This window comes from Apostichopus japonicus, chromosome 12 (assembly GCF_037975245.1).
Source record: "Apostichopus japonicus isolate 1M-3 chromosome 12, ASM3797524v1, whole genome shotgun sequence".
Taxonomy (NCBI): Eukaryota; Metazoa; Echinodermata; class Holothuroidea; order Aspidochirotida; family Stichopodidae; genus Apostichopus; species Apostichopus japonicus.
This window is the reverse complement of record NC_092572.1, coordinates 13,890,962-13,907,982: the sequence shown is the minus strand read 5'-3', so window position 1 is coordinate 13,907,982 and position 17,021 is coordinate 13,890,962. Positions and strand designations below refer to the sequence as shown.

Below are 17,021 nucleotides of genomic sequence, written 5' to 3'. Positions count from 1 at the left end.
GGACCAGCTCTACAGAGTGTGAGATGCAAGCAGAAAAAACCTTTGGACTTTTCTTGTGAACAAGATTAACAGAGGTGTCATGATACTAGTATCATGCAATTTAAAGCCCTAAATTAATACGTTGTAGAATTGTCACTAACAGTAAATATTTCATGCTATAACTTTCATGGTAAATAAAAAACTGATTATAGAAATTGTTTGAAACAAAAGAAGGATGATCTTACCAAGGCAGCAGATTTATTCAGCTGTTCCAGAGCTTTGGTTATATTTTTCTCAGTACCTTGTCCCTGAATGGAAGAAAATTTATAGATTTTAAGTATTTAATATAGGATATTTGTGGACACTTTTTTGAAGTCTTACTGTCACAGACAGCGAGTCCACCAAATAAAAAATAAAAACAAAGAAACATCATCATCAAGGAAGAACCACTTAATATTATGATACGTGACAGTGTCACACTGGTAAAACCTGTGAGTGTCTCAGTTTTGATGATTATTCCATTCTCATCTTAAAAGTCAAATAATTTTCACGATGCCAGATGTTGATCATATCAAAAGTTCCTCCAATGAATGTTTATGCATCACTAAGGGACATTTGTACCACTGCCTAAAAGTGTGAGGACAAGAACTTTGGATAAAATTTGGGAAAAGTCTGACTTGTGAATCTGATAATTAGTCGCAGGGAGAGAGACATCATGCACGACAGGCGATACCTTTGCTTTTCAATTTCGTGAACGAGACGATCATTTGCAAATAACATCATTCTGAACCGTGGGCAAAAACTGGCATTTTCAATATGCTGCCCTGAATGAGGAGGGATGTATTTAACACCATGTAATGAAATATTTCAAGCATATCACATTTCTAAGACAAATCACCCAAAATAATTACAGCAATGAAAAATGAAATATTTCATGAGATACCAACCAATTTTGTCTACTTGATATTAGTGACACCAGGATTAGCATTTTTACGATTTAAAAAAAAATATATATCATCAAATATGCTTTCCATTCTGGATCAATTTACTAAAGTCCCTCAAAAATACTTCAATGCTACAAAATACAGTATGGCCTTTCCTTAGTACAGCCATTCAAATTGAATAGGGATCCTTTCTTTCTGCCCATATTTCCACATGTTTTTCCACACAGAAAAGGTCACCCGCAGACAGCAAAAATCATAAAACTGGCTTCATGAATGTAATTTAATCTTTACCCTGAGCAGCACCACACCATAATCAAACAGGGCCACTGCATTCTTGGGAGCAGCCTTAGCTGTCCTCTCATAGTACTTCGTAGCTGCTTGCAGGTTACGCTTCACGCCTCCTGAACCCCAGTAGAGGATCCGACCCATTCTGGCCTGTGGGTACAACTCTTTCTTTTAGTGTGATTCTACGGTGGATCGCTGATCCACACAGGTCACATGACCATATCCCAACCTGATGAATGGTTTAGTACCACCATATGACGCAGAAGAAGGTTGCAACTGAGTGAGGAGGCCAACTACCTCATGCCTCTACCTTATATCAATATCGTGTACTGTATAAGCTGTACCAATCAGTGTTTGATCAATATCGTGTACCAATTGTACCAATCAGTGTTGATCTCTGGACTGGTAGTATTTCTGAAGCGTTTCCATAGTTAAGGAATATCATTATAGCAATTACACTCTTTGTTCCAGAGATTAGGTACTGTACCACTATGCCACAAAATGGAGTACTGCTTTTGTTTCAAACCTATGTCGAAGATCCAACTGCATTGAACTTCACATCAATGCATTATTAATGCATTGCATTAAACTGCATGGCTAGGATTTACCATTGACACTATGTTATGTTATTTTTTTTATGATATTCTATTCTTTGGTTCAACCTTCTGTTGTATCATGTGGTGGTCCATTTCATGATTCCATGGAAGCACTCACCGAGACTTCCATCAAATAAAGATGCGACCAGTCATGTGACCTCATTGAAATTTTCAAACGCATCGAAAAAGTTTTCCCAAGGGCATCGAGAGAAGAGCGGAAACGGAAGATTTGGGACGTTTCAATTTCTTGACATCATGAAGAGGAGAGCCCTTGCTCCAAAATGACTATTATGCAATCATCATGACAAAATATTGGCTCCAGGAAATGAAGGAAAATGAACAGAAGGATACTGCGAGAGGATAGCAGATTCAGGATGATGCAAACAGGCACGGGGAAGAATAAGCCTAATCTAGATTTTGCAAACAGCAATGTATCATGTATGGAATCAATTAAAGGCATCAACTTTTCATTTTGGATCTCAAATCTGTTCACTTTATGATGTCAAGAAACTGAAGTATATGGCCAGCAACTGATTGAATATGTCAAACTGAATATAAAACCCATTTCATGATTCCACCTCCAAAATGTGAAAATATAAATTGTAGGAGACAAGAGAAAATTACCCATGTCAATGAGTTTACAGTGATGACAATATTTATCTATTAATTCATGAAATGGAAGAGTAAGAAATTTGATAGACACTTTTCATCCTTGAAGGAATGATAGTTAAGACTAGAACTATTAACCGTTAATCACTCAGTGGAAATAACGCCTTTTAGCGGAGAAAATTCTTCTGATTTTGTTTCCATCCACATAATAAGATGCATCCATTCTGTTTTATTGTTTTGACTTGAACTGGGACTACAATTAAGACACACAACCTGGAGTGAAATCATGAAATGGCTCTTTTAAAAGAAAAATTTTTAAAAAAAAAGTATGAATAAAAAGAAACCGAAAGAAAGAAAACACAATCCCAGAAGTGCCTGCATCTTCTTACAATGACATTATTTTCTAAGGCCAACTTACTTTTGAAATAATTTATGGTGGCTGATATCATCCTTTTGATGACTGCCATCATCAGTTTGCAATCACTCATTAATTGCTAGATACAAGAAATTACAAATTTTCACAATTGAACAGAAATTTCAGAATTCATTAAATTTCTTTTTGACAAATACTAAACAAGGTCAAATGGTAAACCATCAGAAATTGTCCATGTCTATGAGGTGAGATGATTTTTTTAGCTCTAAACCATAATATTTCAGATAGACACCATATCAGTATTATATATATACATCTCAATAAACACATTAACTTTTGTCTTATTGGAATGCTCATTTCTGAATCAAAAAAAAGGCTGAATCAGACATTTTTCCATGTTTTAAATACTCAGGACCACATCATTATATGAAGTGGGTTGTGTCTTTGTTTTCCAAAATAAAGTCTTGTAAGAAGGGTTGCAGGACACTTCCCCGTGTGTAGATGAGCACCTGAAAATAATACTAACCCGCATAAGAATAACACCGTAGTCATACTGGGCTACGGGGTTCATTGGGTTTTGCTCAGCGTTGAGCCTGTAAAGCTCCACGGCTGCTTCAATGTCCCTATTGACCCCCATCTGACCCCAGAAGAGCATGCGAGCAATGTTCATCTACATGACACCAGGAGATGATTAATAGAAGACGAAGAAGAAGAAGAATAGCAAAAAAAAGAGAGGCAATTTTTAAAAAACAGAACAAAAGGGATATTGAAAAAAATATCCAAATTTTTTACATGATTTAGTTTAATACATGTTCAGGAAAAATGAAAACAAAATCAAATGAGAGAAAAATGCTTGAAATTTTGGTGATGAAACCTTATATTAACTCTTTTGCAATATTAGTGATATTAAACAGATTCGTTTAAAGTGTCTTGATTCTCTCCCTATATAGATTCACTGCAGCTGTTTGAGTTGATTTTGATAAAGTTTTGGAAGTTATAGTTAATATAATAATTTCATAATGAGTTTAACTATTACTGTACCTTGAATTGTCAAGTCTCATTTCAAAAATAATTAATTTACGGAAGGTTTCAAACTTGCTTTTCCTTTGCATGTATCTGATATATAAGTGAAAACCTGCATGGTCTGTGAAATGTTGACAATCAAATCAACTTCATTAATGACTATATATCAAACTTTCACTTGAAGGGGAAAAAACCTAGCAGGGTATTCTTACTTTGATCATTTTGAAATCTTATTTTAATAAATACTTAGTATGACTGGAAAAATGATTGACCAAACACACAAAATTAAAACAGCTGCATTTAAAACAAGTGATTTCATCCTCTTCAGTTTCAAAATTATATTGACTGACAATCTTAGTACATCAAAAGGGTGCACTGTTCACCCCACCTCTGTCCCTTATCTTCTTCACAGTTGAAGAAAACCTTTTTGTCCTCTAGACAAAATAAAAAAATACCAACATATTCAGACCAATGAAATACAGATGTCCGATGTGTAGTATGTACTGTATGTTTATCCGAATGACCATGACCCCTCCTCCCCCATCCCCACCCCACAGGTTGGAGAAACTGAGGTTGGGATGGCAGTTGGAGGTGAAAGATGCAGTCTCATTTGTTGTTTGAAGATGGCACAGAAAATGCAAAAACAGGAAAATGAGTGTGAAACATGTTTTAAAAGAAGAAGTTATTGCAGTTAATTCGGATTTTTTTTTTTTTTTTTTTTTTTTTAAACAATCCATAATAATAATAATTGTCAAAATGAAAAAAGATATCATGACAGTTGGAAATATCACAAAGAAAACATGCAGCAAAAGGATCTTACACCAGATAGAGTAAAACTAAGATGTAGCAAAACAAATGTAAAAAATCTTAAATAAAGAAAAAGAAAATAGACAGAAAAAGACTAAAAAAGAAGAAAAAACAATCATGAATCTGAACATGAAGGTATCAAAACATATATAGCAATTTTATTTATATCATATCAAGAGGTTCGTTTTGTAAGTAATTTGCAAATTACAATATCTTATGTGTCATTATTTATTTTTTAACCCAAACAGATACTTAAATGTAGCTTTGAAATGGTCACTTTGAACCTCTAGACAAGTATCCACCGTTACACTGAGAGGTATTAAACATGATAAGGAATATTTTGCCCAATTAGAGAGAGAAAACAAAACTTGATCTGACTGTGATAGAAAACATTGATGATTTCGCTGCTGAAAATTACTCTACGTATAAATTATATATATTTTAATATTGCACAAATCTCATCGATTTCACAAAATGTTTTGTTTTAACAGTATGATGAATGATGTCACTGATATATGATTTACATTTTCTTTCCTTTTCAAATTATTATGAATAACTTTAAAACATTTTTTGGTTGAACTCTTCCCTGACTCTAGCATTAGTGCACATTTCTTTTCTAGTATGATCTTATTTATACAGAAAGCATGAAATAGCTGTTATATCATGCCATGAGAACCAAAAGCACTCTTTTAAAGTTTTCAACTTTCGTATTAAACTGAAATGTTGTCAGAAGATATCTGTTTATGCCAAATTACCCCCAAAAAATTCACTGAATAAATTATTATTGGTTTTAAATTTATTTGGTTCAGAACTGAAGGAAGTGTCTTTTCTTAAGCTTGCTATCATGTCCTATTTTAGCCATTATATTATTCCATATCATATCAAAACAACACACCCGTATTCCTTTCCCTTCCTCTCAACTACTACCAGAACTCACCTACAAAAAGCAATATAGTCATTTTAATGAACATATGATTGTACTAATAAAGAATAAATATTTATCCTGTTGTCTAAAGCAAAACCTCAACAGACATTCTCGATAAGAGTTGACCTTTAATATTGATGAATTAAAGGGACATTTAACCCATGAGATCGACCTATTCCATAAAAATATGAGTCATCGATTCATAGCAGTGGACATAATAATGTTAAATTCAAAGAATTATGAGTTCATACCTGGGCATCAGTCATTCCTTTGGAAGCTTGGAACTTCATCCATTGAAAGTAATCGCCTTTCTCTCCTGAGTGATACTGCAACTGAGCTGTATCGGTCAAGCGGACCATCTCTGTGGTTACCTGGACGATCACAGAATGCATGAAGAGTGAGAATGTCAGACAGATGAAAGTGTTTTCTGATTCATTCCAAAATTGACAAATTTAATTATATCGACCAATTTTGTCAGAGGGATGCTCAACCTTCTCTATGTCTTACCATCACAAATAGTAAGAGTGTTAATACGATGTCAGTTTTTCCAAGTCATTGATATGGTAAATGTAATCAACATAACCAATCCTGCATGCTAGCTAGTCAGTCAAGCGAACCATGTGTAGCATTATCAGGATTTTCTACTTTATTTCAAGTCACTTGAGATTTATGTTAGGTACTAACAAGCAATTAACCCTGCCATCCAAGAAGCCATTAATTTACAGAATGATGTAACTTTAGACGTAGATATTGTACCTACTTGTTGACTGCCTTCAGGTGTTCCATTACAAACACGATTGATAACTATCACACTGGTCTATGGAGATATGTAAACTGTGATGACAGGCAAAACAGTTGCTATATCTTTGTTTATTCACAAGTCTACTGTATTCACCCGTTCCTTTCATACATAAATTACTTTAGGTAAAGCACTGACTAGCTTTTACTATTGCAGCTAGTCTTTCTTCATTTTTTTTTTTTTTTTCAAAACAGTTTATTACAGTAGTTTGGCAGTAGATTCAACTTTACCTCTGTTTTATGGGAAACAGGGAGAGGGTAAGGGAATGGGTTGGAGTTGGGGGCAGAGAAGGAGAAATGCATTTCAACGAAAAGTCATTTAAATGTTTCAACATGATCCTGCCCATTAAGACACATAATTACTGTAAATTATTATATGCATTATAGTCATTCCTGAGTGGCCTTTGGTGTAATATACAAACTTGCTTACCGATCCAGCGCCATGCTTTTCTTTTGATTTTACAGCTTGGGCTGCAACTTCAATCAAATAAACTGTAAAGAGAAAACATGTAAAGGACCTTACTAACAGTGGAGGATGCAACCCTGTATACCACAGATTCAGAGAGAACTGTAGTATTAACTTAGTACTATGACAGACTGGATGGTGGGAGATCATGAAATCATATAGTGTTTGGCATATATAAAGTGGGTTTGTCACTAATCTGGTTTCCAAATATATACAAATATATTCATAGCTTCATGTCACCTGACCTTGGAAGCATTCTTTCAGATAAAAAAGCAATCTGGATTTTTCCACTTGTATATATGCTACTACATACCATACAGTAAAGGTAGTACAGTCACTCCTTTAATAATGATAATAATAATCAGCAGTTATTTTTACGACGCTTAATGTGGGAGAAACCCGCAAGGGCTTATGGATTACAACTGACATGTTGGGTGGCATCCGATTCAACATTTTTAACTCAAATTTGGAATCTTTTCAATTTAGAAAGTCATTTCAAATGGGATAAAACCATAGATTGCTATTGGATGAAAACCTTCCTTACTATTACCCGGCTGTTAAGCCTCATTGTTTCAAATGCCACTGCCTTTATCCACTCGGCCAGAACACCCGTTCCCCCCCCCTGCTCCACACTGCTGCCCCCATTCTCCTTTTCAACCCATGTCGGGTATGAGGTATCTACTTACAATAAGCGTAGTCAAAGTCTTGGTCCAATCCACCAGTACCATAGAGATGCATAAAACCTAGAGAGCACTGTGCCATGATGTTACCTTCCTGTGCAGCCATAAGCGTGTACATCATTCCCTGGTTAAATATGGAACATAATAACCATAACATGAATGTATCACCCATAACTCCTCCAAAGGTAATACAACAAGTACATGACCATTATATAGCTTGGTCCAAGAGCAAAGTTACATTGTTTGGTTTGTTTAAAAATTTTACTAACAATCAAATGAAACATTCCACCATGACACCAAAACATTCATAACATAATGGTTAATTGTAGTTACCAAGATCAGCTGACACTTCTCCACGGTCCCTTAGTGATACATCCCTCAATGAACAAACATTAAAATCTATACACACTGGTATTGAAGCTGGGGTGAGTGTCTAATTACATTAACGGGGCCCCCTTTTTGAAGCCTTCAAATTTTCCTTTAGTGTAGTAGAACAGTATCATACATTATTCTTTATCCAATATTAACCACTTTGAAATGTTAACTGCACAATTATTCAATTTTTTTTACACAACTTATCAACAAATATCATCACCATCATCATCAAAATATTTGAGAAGAGTCATCTACCCCCCATTGTGTCAATAGCAGTGCTTGAAAATTGTCTAGCACTCTGAGAAATAGTTAAAGAGTGCTAGGAAAAGACAAAATCGGGATTGGTATGGCACTGCAAACAGCAGTACGCAGTGTTGACAGGAAATTTTACCACATTAGAAAAATATTTTGAGAATATAAAATTTGTTACAAACAATCCAAGGCTTTTAATCCTCCTCAAGTTTGACGCATGAGGGAAGTGTATGATGTACATACATAATGCTATGTAATTTGGCAAAAGTTATTGTATTGTATGCAATGCTTTCGGTAATCACGCACTAAACACATTAATTATTTGGTTCAAATTTTATATTTATGAATGCAAAATGCAGAACATTCCACTTAATTTCAATCATTTTTAGAGCAATGTCAGATGCTTGCTTAAGGTGATGTATTATAATGCTTGTGTCCAATCTCATACTGGAATATTCTTCAAGCACTGGAGTCCTTGGCTGGCAAGTTTACAGATTGATTGTACATAACCCATTTCCTTCGTAGTCATTGCTGATGCTTGTTACCTACCCTACGTGAAAAGTTCTTTGTTTATAATAATAGTGTGGTCATATTACTCAATGGACAGCCTGGTGAAAGTATGGCTACCTTTAATTTGTTAATTGAAGGATTACCAAAAAAAAAAGGCTTCTCCATGAAGAAACCTAACCTTGGAGCCCTGGTCACTAGGATAAGGCCTTTTATGAATTAATTGACCAGTGAACCACCTTGGTTTGGGTTTCTCACCTTCCTTGTGTCCTTTCGTTTCCTGAGTCCTGCAGAGTACATGGCGCCCAACATGGCAGCAGCCTCGTTATGATCAAAGCAACTTGCTTGCTTCAAGAGGTTCAATAGATCATCATATTTGTCAAGGCCATTCATTTTCTAAGAATGAAAGAGACAATGTGATCACAATTTTCCCTAATATCAAACTAAAATATGAACCAAAATATGAAGATTGTCTTAGGTTGCTACCAGGGCAAATCATTGAGTGTTCAAATTTTGTGTAGTAGTTTGTAAGGCTCTCAATTCTGTCTCTTATAAAATGCTACAAATCCTCTGTACGAAAATGGTAAAAATGTATGTGCAATTATACATTTTGTGAAGGATTTTGCAATGAGGCACTGGTGTTATTCCATGGCTATTAATTACTGTTTACATTACTGTTAACATAGGTTACACATAGGAGAATTATTGGTCTTTGGGACTGTCAGCTTCCTTAATAATATTTAATATTTGCTTTTTATATAGCTCTTTATACCAGCGATAGGTCTCAAAGCGCTTTACAGACATTGTATTACCCCTGGCCAATGATAACCTGTCCCAGAGACAATCCCTCCAGTTAGAAGCAGTTATATACTGTGCCCTATGACAAGTTACCTCACAGGTACTCATTTAACCCCTAGGTGGAGAGAGGCAAGTGAAATAAAGCATCTTGCCCAAGGACACAACGTAATGAACTAGGCAAGAATCGAACCAGCAATCCTTGGATCACGAGTCCAATGCCTTTAGCCAATTGGCCACCACGCTCTCACAGTTAATCACAGTTAATTCCAAGGCCTTTGAGAATATCAGATTGCAATTCTCAAATAGCGTAACTTTTTCCTACGAGCTTTTAACTCGAGAATGTCTGGCTTAGGTTAAAACACTGAACTAAAATATATCACACTGTTACAAACCAATGTCTTTTCTGCCTCTGCCATAAGCATGGAACCAAGGAGACCTTTTGCCTCGATGTCAAAGTTATGAGTCACTGTTACAACCTTCCTCAAAGCCCCATAGACAAACTTAAGCTGCTTAGGAACGGAGACTTTCGTTCTTGCAAGGCAAAATTTTTGAAGTTCGTTAAAGCTGCGGATGTACACTTCAAAAGATGGACAGGTTACTATTTGAAGGAAAAAAAAGAAGATGTTAAGCTGAAGTGAATGCATGATTGGTGACATGATATTTGCTGGTTTAAAGGGTGTGAAGACTCGCGCACAAAGAAACATCTCATGCCGGTAATCTGACCTAGTTTCGAATGAGGTGTTACTGAAGTGTTAGACACCACCATCGATCCCAGAAAATACACACACAGCTTGCTACCTTCGGTAATTAGACACTAGTGTACAGTCAATACATACAGCTACGGTCAATACCCACAACACAGTGTAGATATCAGCGATGGACATCTCAGGTCTAGATAAAAGATAACAAGGTATCACATTTCATTACTGTCTGCATTTTGCAGCGACAAGCAGAAAACCTGCAAGCAACGGAAAGTTAACTTTTTCACAGCGAGGCACGCAGTTTGGGGCGAGTCTTCAATGCCTTTAAGTTGAAAAATCTTCGCTAAAACCTTTTTGAATTAAATCACTTCTACCTATAGGTTACAGTGTATAGCAAAATATCATCATTTTTACTGAGGTAAACAAACATATAAACAAAGAGTCTGGTATGCATATGGGTAGGCATATGTATATGTGGCATTGATTATTTGTAGTGAGCAGTTTGGCTCTCTGCAGTTTTAATATTTCACTTTCTCTATTAAGCCTCTACTAATATCATATATGTTATACTACACTTATAAAATTGTGAATGTCCAAACATATACATGCCAGTCATAGGGTTGTATTTCGTTCATAGAAAAAAATCAAAACTATGTTTCTTTGAAAGGCAAGGGGACATGTTTAAGATGGAAGGAGGTAAAGGCTAAAAATTTGAGTACTTTCAACCTTTTTTTTTTAAATTTTTATACCTGTATTGCTGTATCATGTTTGATGATTCACTGAGATTCATTTGGTGACCAATTGTTGGAAAAGTTTTTTTAGTTGCAGCAATAATTTCAATCTTATTCCATGTAATATATAATACAAATGATGATAATATTATAATTTATAATGCAATGCTGGATTGGTTTGCTCAAACTTCCTAGTCAAAACTGCAAGTATTACAGAACATCCCCACATGACCCTTAGTGAACTTTTTATTGACCCGCAAACTTGTTTGCATGAACTTAACTCAATTCAACCATCTTACAAATTTACACAAGGAAATTCCTTACTGTTTATATATAAATCCTTTTCATTTCTAAAGCTCATCACATTAATTACACATGGACTCAGAAAAAACCCAAAGTTGTAAAGCCAGACTAACCTCTTCTCTGATAACTCTTAATGACAACTGAATACGACTGGAAGGCCCAGAACAGGCGAGTGTGGAGACTATCGCAAGCTTGGTGATGCTGTTCAAGTTCCAGCCACCTCACAGGATGAGTACTATTGGGATGCTCTATCTATTTATTGTTGAATCAAAGAGAAAGAAAACAGACACATTTGAGCAGGTGGAAAAAAAGGCATGCAGTATATCTAGGGACAGGCAAAGTGTTATTATTATACTATCAGAGTTATTTGTAACTGCAATGTAATGGATCATTTTATATGAAGGGAGTGGATAGTTTGCTCAAATAAGTGCCAAAAGTTCTTTCAGCAAAGAAAACATTCTAAAAATGGGATAAGTCTAATTTACATAAAGGTGTTGCATATCTAATTTTACCATCCAATTCACCATTAAAGGTCTGAAGTTAAATCAGCTTTCAATTGCATTAATAAAAACAATAAAAAAAATACATATTAAGAAAGGAATAGAAATGCAATGGACCAACAAAACAAGTGACTGAATTTGTCCACCAAGGGTTTTACACATCCTTTTACATAGGAAATCCCATGGAACAATAATATATGAACAGCACTAATAAACAAACAATTAAAATGGCATGAAATTTGTATTTAGTTTCATTATAATATTGCTAATTAATAATCGCTGAATATGTTATGATATTATCATGGATGACATTCAAGGCAGATGTTCGTACAGGTCTTTGCATTGTGATACATGTTGTTCACCAGTTTTAGCTGTGGGGGTGGGGGTTTGGGGAGGGGATCCCCTGCGACACGCCACACCTAATACTCATAGTATTTACAGATTATTATTGTTCAAGCTGTAGTCTTCATGTTTTCTTAATGTGTTATATATGTTAAAATCAGGGTACTGATGTGGGCCTTTTCTTTGTGCAGTCTCTGGCCCAGGGCATATCATTGCACCAAAGTGTGTTAGCCTCCTGGAGATTCAGCATAGGGGCTTTTTCAATTTCCAAGGTATGCAAGGAACGGGGAAAAGGTTAAGAGATGCTGCCATTTTAAGGGAATAAGGAGTGCCACGATAGTTCTGCTCTACTGTTTTAAGATCTTCCAAAACTTCTATGTTATAACTTCTAGTATCCAACTGCCCCATCATCAATCGCATCTTTCAAACTTTTACGTCAATTATCAACAAAAAATGTTACCTTCTTGGGATTCTGGGATAAACCCCTCCACAATCTTGAATCTGCAATGAAACCAGGAAATGCGGGTACTACATTGCTGCCTCCGAGATATGCCAGGCCCTCATTATCGGAGTAGTGGACCGGGTCAGGAAAGGGTGCCCGATCACCAGCCATGTGGGTTCTCGTAAAGTTCTTGTAGTTTAAGGTAAGGCTCCACTGAAAGAGGCAAAAGAGAAGAGGATTGTTATTGAGACCTTCTCTTTTGAAGGAGGCTTTAAAAGGCACCGGTAATTGGTCCCCAAATATGCTAGAATATAAAATTTAAAAAAAAAAAACTTTCAAATATTAAGAGATATTTAACAGCTAGCCACTCTCCATACAGGGCAAAGTTTTAAGGGATTATTCTGGTTTTCCCTCAGACTACCAGGTCTTACCATTTAGTTGTGCAACATGTACTAGCAAAATAACAAGGAACCATCAATATGTACACAGTAGGAGAGATGTGTTGGTTTGGTGAATAGAACACCAGCTCTGTTTGGGTCAGTAAACTTCCCCTGCGGGTGGATCATAGGTAGGCCTACTGTACAAATACCTGTGTGTCGTTCAGTATCCAAAGTGATGGAGGGTGATACTTATTTTATCTTTTTTATTTCTTCTTTCGGCAGTCACAATTTGATGTAAAACAACTAGTTGTCGGTTGGTCAACATCCAAAACTGATTTTGGTATTCCGAAACAGAAATTTGGTCATTTAAAAAAAAATTGCCCTGTATTGAAAAAAGTATTCCAAGGGAGGAATTTTTCTCATGTTTTCCAGCTAAAATTTCAAAATTTAAGAATCTTCAAGACCAAGAAAAGAGTTTTTTTTTAGTTTTTTTTTTTACATGTACTGTATCTCTACTCACATGGACTCCATTCATTGTTACTGTCATCCTAAACCATTCGTACTTTGGAAGGATAAAATGATTCAACATGCTTCGGTACTTCCCATCTTCTTGTGTTACCTGGAAGTGTATCTTGCCTGTGAAAACGACAAAATGTTAAATCAGTTAAGTCTTGCATTCATTATGCAAACACAGATGATGCACATGACCTTTTAAATACTTAACCTTGATTAACAGTCTGATCGAATTGGGTAAACTTACAAAATCCTCAAAACTTTAAGCCTTTTTACGACATATTTTACAGCAGCCTGTTGGTACTGTTTGTAAAGCAAGCAAACACGTTTTACCATCAAACTAACTAGTAGGTGTATATTGACATATGGCCAATTGAAAATGTCATTCGGACATCTTCAGTATTCCTAACTATAGGTAGAGGAGTGCATTAAAGCTTAAGTGAGATTTTATTGGATAGACTCTGTGAGTTCCTCCATGAATTATTCTTCTGGTATAGTTTTAAAGAAAGATTTGTAACTTATAAGACAGACAGACTCACTGTCATGCAGTTCACTTTGTTGCCATGATGATGACATTTGTCCAGATAATTTCATAAAAGTTCATCAAAAGTCATTTATACTCTTTTACCAGCAGGATTATTCCAAGGCTGCCAAACATGCTGCATGGTAGTTGGAATATAAAACTTAAAAACACATGTTCATTCACAGTGGAAGCATGTCCAGCAGTATTGCAAATGTCATGTTTTGAGTTTTGAAGCAAAAGAAAGAATACCTCTGGTACTGAAATTTCTCCATAAAACTGTTCCTTTTGGAATAGACGTAGGTGACAAAAGGGGGGGGGGGTGGGTGGGTGTCGGGAGGGGGAAGGGAGGGGGAAGGGAGGGGGAAGGGAAGAGAAGGGGGTTGCATGCAACAAATAAAAACACAATTGATGGAATACACTATCCATGGTATACAACAGTGTACATGTACTCACCCTCACTGGTCATAAAGATGAGTGGAGTTATGTAAGCATTGGTATGAAATTCCTTTCGATGATAAATACTACACAGCGGCCCCTTACAGTAGTTTTTAATGAAGAGCAAGAATGTGATAGTGTATCTGCCAAAACAAAGACAAAAATAACAAAAAACTCATGAAATGAGGAAAAAACAAACTTATGAATAGTGCAGGAAAGATCTATAGCGCAATGGGGTCAGAGGTCAACACATACAGCACTGCATATTGAGTCATTCATCAAAGATCCACAGGACATGTATGTCAGGCAAAAGGGTAGACCTAGATGAAATGGAATAGCAAATAGCATCTTAAATTACACAGTTTCAATCATTTCATGTCAAACCTATTCCATATAATCAAAACAACTGGTTTGAGTTTCACAGTTTGTAAATCAATTACAAACCTTTAAACTAAAATCCCTCGGGTAATATTACTGTACGCCATACAATATTACTGTACAAACCGAAGATGATAAACTGTTTGTGTGCTCAGCTGCCTTTCAGAAGGTATTAAATAATATTGAGGATTTATATTAATTATATTGAGGATTTATAAGGCGCAGACATATCCATCGCGATAACGGTGCTCAAGGCGCATCACAATATTACCCTGGTCAACGATAACCTGTCAAACATAGAGACAATCCCTCCACATGGCAGCAGCTAAACAGTGCCCAGCTGACAGTTTTATCTCACAGGTCCCCATTTATACACCTGGGTGAAGAGAGGCAATGGAGATAAAGTGCCTTGCCCAAGGGCACACCGTAATCTGGCCAAGACTCGAAGTCCACTGCCCTAAGCACTTGACCACAACGCTCTCCAAAAAGGAGAACGCTCTCCACAAAGGAGAAAAATTCAAGAGGATTTATGTAAATGAGCCTACAGTAAATTAACCTTCACAGCCTTTTCCCCTCTCCGACCACCACCCCGTCCCCCACCCACCCACCACCACTACAAGCAAAGAGACTTCTTATCCAATTTGTATCCGTATTATTTAGGTCCAATTAATTCACACCAAAACTGACCTTGGGTGATTTTTCTCCTTTCTGAAATAGCGACGTAGATACGGGTCCTGAACCTCTCCTACTCTACGTGAAACTCCTCTTCTGGTAAGAGACAGCGGTATCGGGAAGTAAGCAAGTTGGAAACCATCTGAGAAAATAAAGGGAATGAATGCTCAGAGGTAAAGTCAATCAGGTGCTTATCCGCGCGCCCCCCGGGTAAGAAAAAGAGGAGAGAAAAAAAGAGAAGAAAAAAGGGAAAAGGAAGGGGGGAAAGAAAAGGAGGAGAGAAAGGAAGGGAAAAGAAGAATAAAAAAGAGAGAAAAAGGAGAAAGGGAGGGAGTAGAAGATAGCCAAGACTTCGGGAAGAGAAAGAGGAACAGTCATAGTTAAAGCGCTGATCCCTATTATATACACAGGGTAGCCAGTGACAGATCAAGGATTACGGAGGGGGTGTGCGCCTCACCCTACCCCTTACACCAACAACTCCATTTTTGACGTTTTTTCCCCTCTCTCACTAATGTATCTATATAAATACTATATATGGTCTATCATAACGCGTGTGTGTGTATGGACGCCTTAAACAATTGTACAATTGTGCTATATGGAACCAACTGTGGCTGGTCTTGAACTCGACGGGGTCGTCAGGAACATGACGCATTTCGGGAAGGGGGCGACCGCCCCCCCCCCCCCGAGCAAATTTTCTTTATGACATCGCTAGTAATTTCAAAATAGACAATGCTTAGGTGCAACTTACAAGGCCTGGGAAGTGTCATTTCCAGCGATCTGGGAGGCATTTTCGGCCAAATTTTTTCTTGTACGCTTCGCGCCAACTCATGGTGGCGCTTCGCTTAGATAGTTTGCGTACAGGCTTCGCCCCTCCCTTGGCAATTACTCGCTACACGCCTGTTCGAATTTGTAAAGCAAAGAGCAGATATAACATCATATCAGTGAGCATTGAAATGCCTGTTCCACGATGAACAGCCTCAAAAACTGTCTATGTGTGTAGTCGAAGGCGTAGCCCAAATGGATTTGGGGCTGTAACGACTTGCCCGAAAAAAAGCCAAAATTTTTCGCGTGCTTTGCGCGCGTTCAACATATCGCTGCCAATATCATATAAGCAAGCATCGGTCATTACATTGCATGGCATCGTGTACCTTACGGTCCGTGAAAGTAGCACAGTATACCGCCGGATGCTAATGTAAATAACCAAATGTCTTATGTAGATGGAGAAAAAGCATACAGATCCATTTATGTCAAACTCTCTTTTACAGTAGTAATGTAGGCCAATCTTAGAACTTTATTTTAATTACCAAGGAGATAATTTTTAAGCTATTCATTGCTATTTATTTTTCTCTCAGTAGGTGCCCGAAAAAAATGGGAAAAAAATGGGTTGCGGGGCGGGGGTGGGGGCTGCAGCCCCGCCTCCTACGCGACCTACGCCTATGTGTGTAGTGTTTGGTTTCGATTTACCTGATATCGGAAATATCTGCTATTTTTCATTTCCTTCAACGAAGTTTTATAATAGCCATTATAAGAGGTTTTAATATTTGTTCACCAATAAATTAACTGTGTCTGAAGTTTCGAAAATTTCCTGACCAACATTCTTCATCATACTTTCCTCTACTCGTGCAATTTGTACCTGTCTATTAGGGGTTGAAGGAGGTTTTTCCCTATTGGATGTCCATAGATG

General features: G+C 36.8%; 1 protein-coding gene across 3 annotated transcripts in view; it reads right to left on the bottom strand.

The window, feature by feature from the left end:
- The window catches only part of LOC139976777 (protein sel-1 homolog 3-like), a 37,731-nt gene that overhangs the window by 9,270 nt on the left and 11,440 nt on the right, over positions 1-17,021 (bottom strand). Inside the window, exons 3-15 of one of the 3 annotated variants that reach the window (XM_071985528.1) lie at positions 15,353-15,479; positions 14,306-14,430; positions 13,337-13,452; positions 12,455-12,649; positions 11,266-11,404; positions 9,810-10,015; positions 8,878-9,015; positions 7,492-7,609; positions 6,770-6,831; positions 5,793-5,912; positions 3,313-3,456; positions 1,215-1,358; positions 225-287 (exon numbers count right to left, since the gene is read on the bottom strand). In XM_071985528.1, the coding sequence (XP_071841629.1) occupies positions 225-287; positions 1,215-1,358; positions 3,313-3,456; positions 5,793-5,912; positions 6,770-6,831; positions 7,492-7,609; positions 8,878-9,015; positions 9,810-10,015; positions 11,266-11,404; positions 12,455-12,649; positions 13,337-13,452; positions 14,306-14,430; positions 15,353-15,479 (1,697 nt within the window). The remainder of the gene's footprint in view (positions 1-224; positions 288-1,214; positions 1,359-3,312; positions 3,457-5,792; positions 5,913-6,769; positions 6,832-7,491; positions 7,610-8,877; positions 9,016-9,809; positions 10,016-11,265; positions 11,405-12,454; positions 12,650-13,336; positions 13,453-14,305; positions 14,431-15,352; positions 15,480-17,021) is intronic. The other 2 variants (XM_071985531.1, XM_071985529.1) reach the window with 2 other exon arrangements.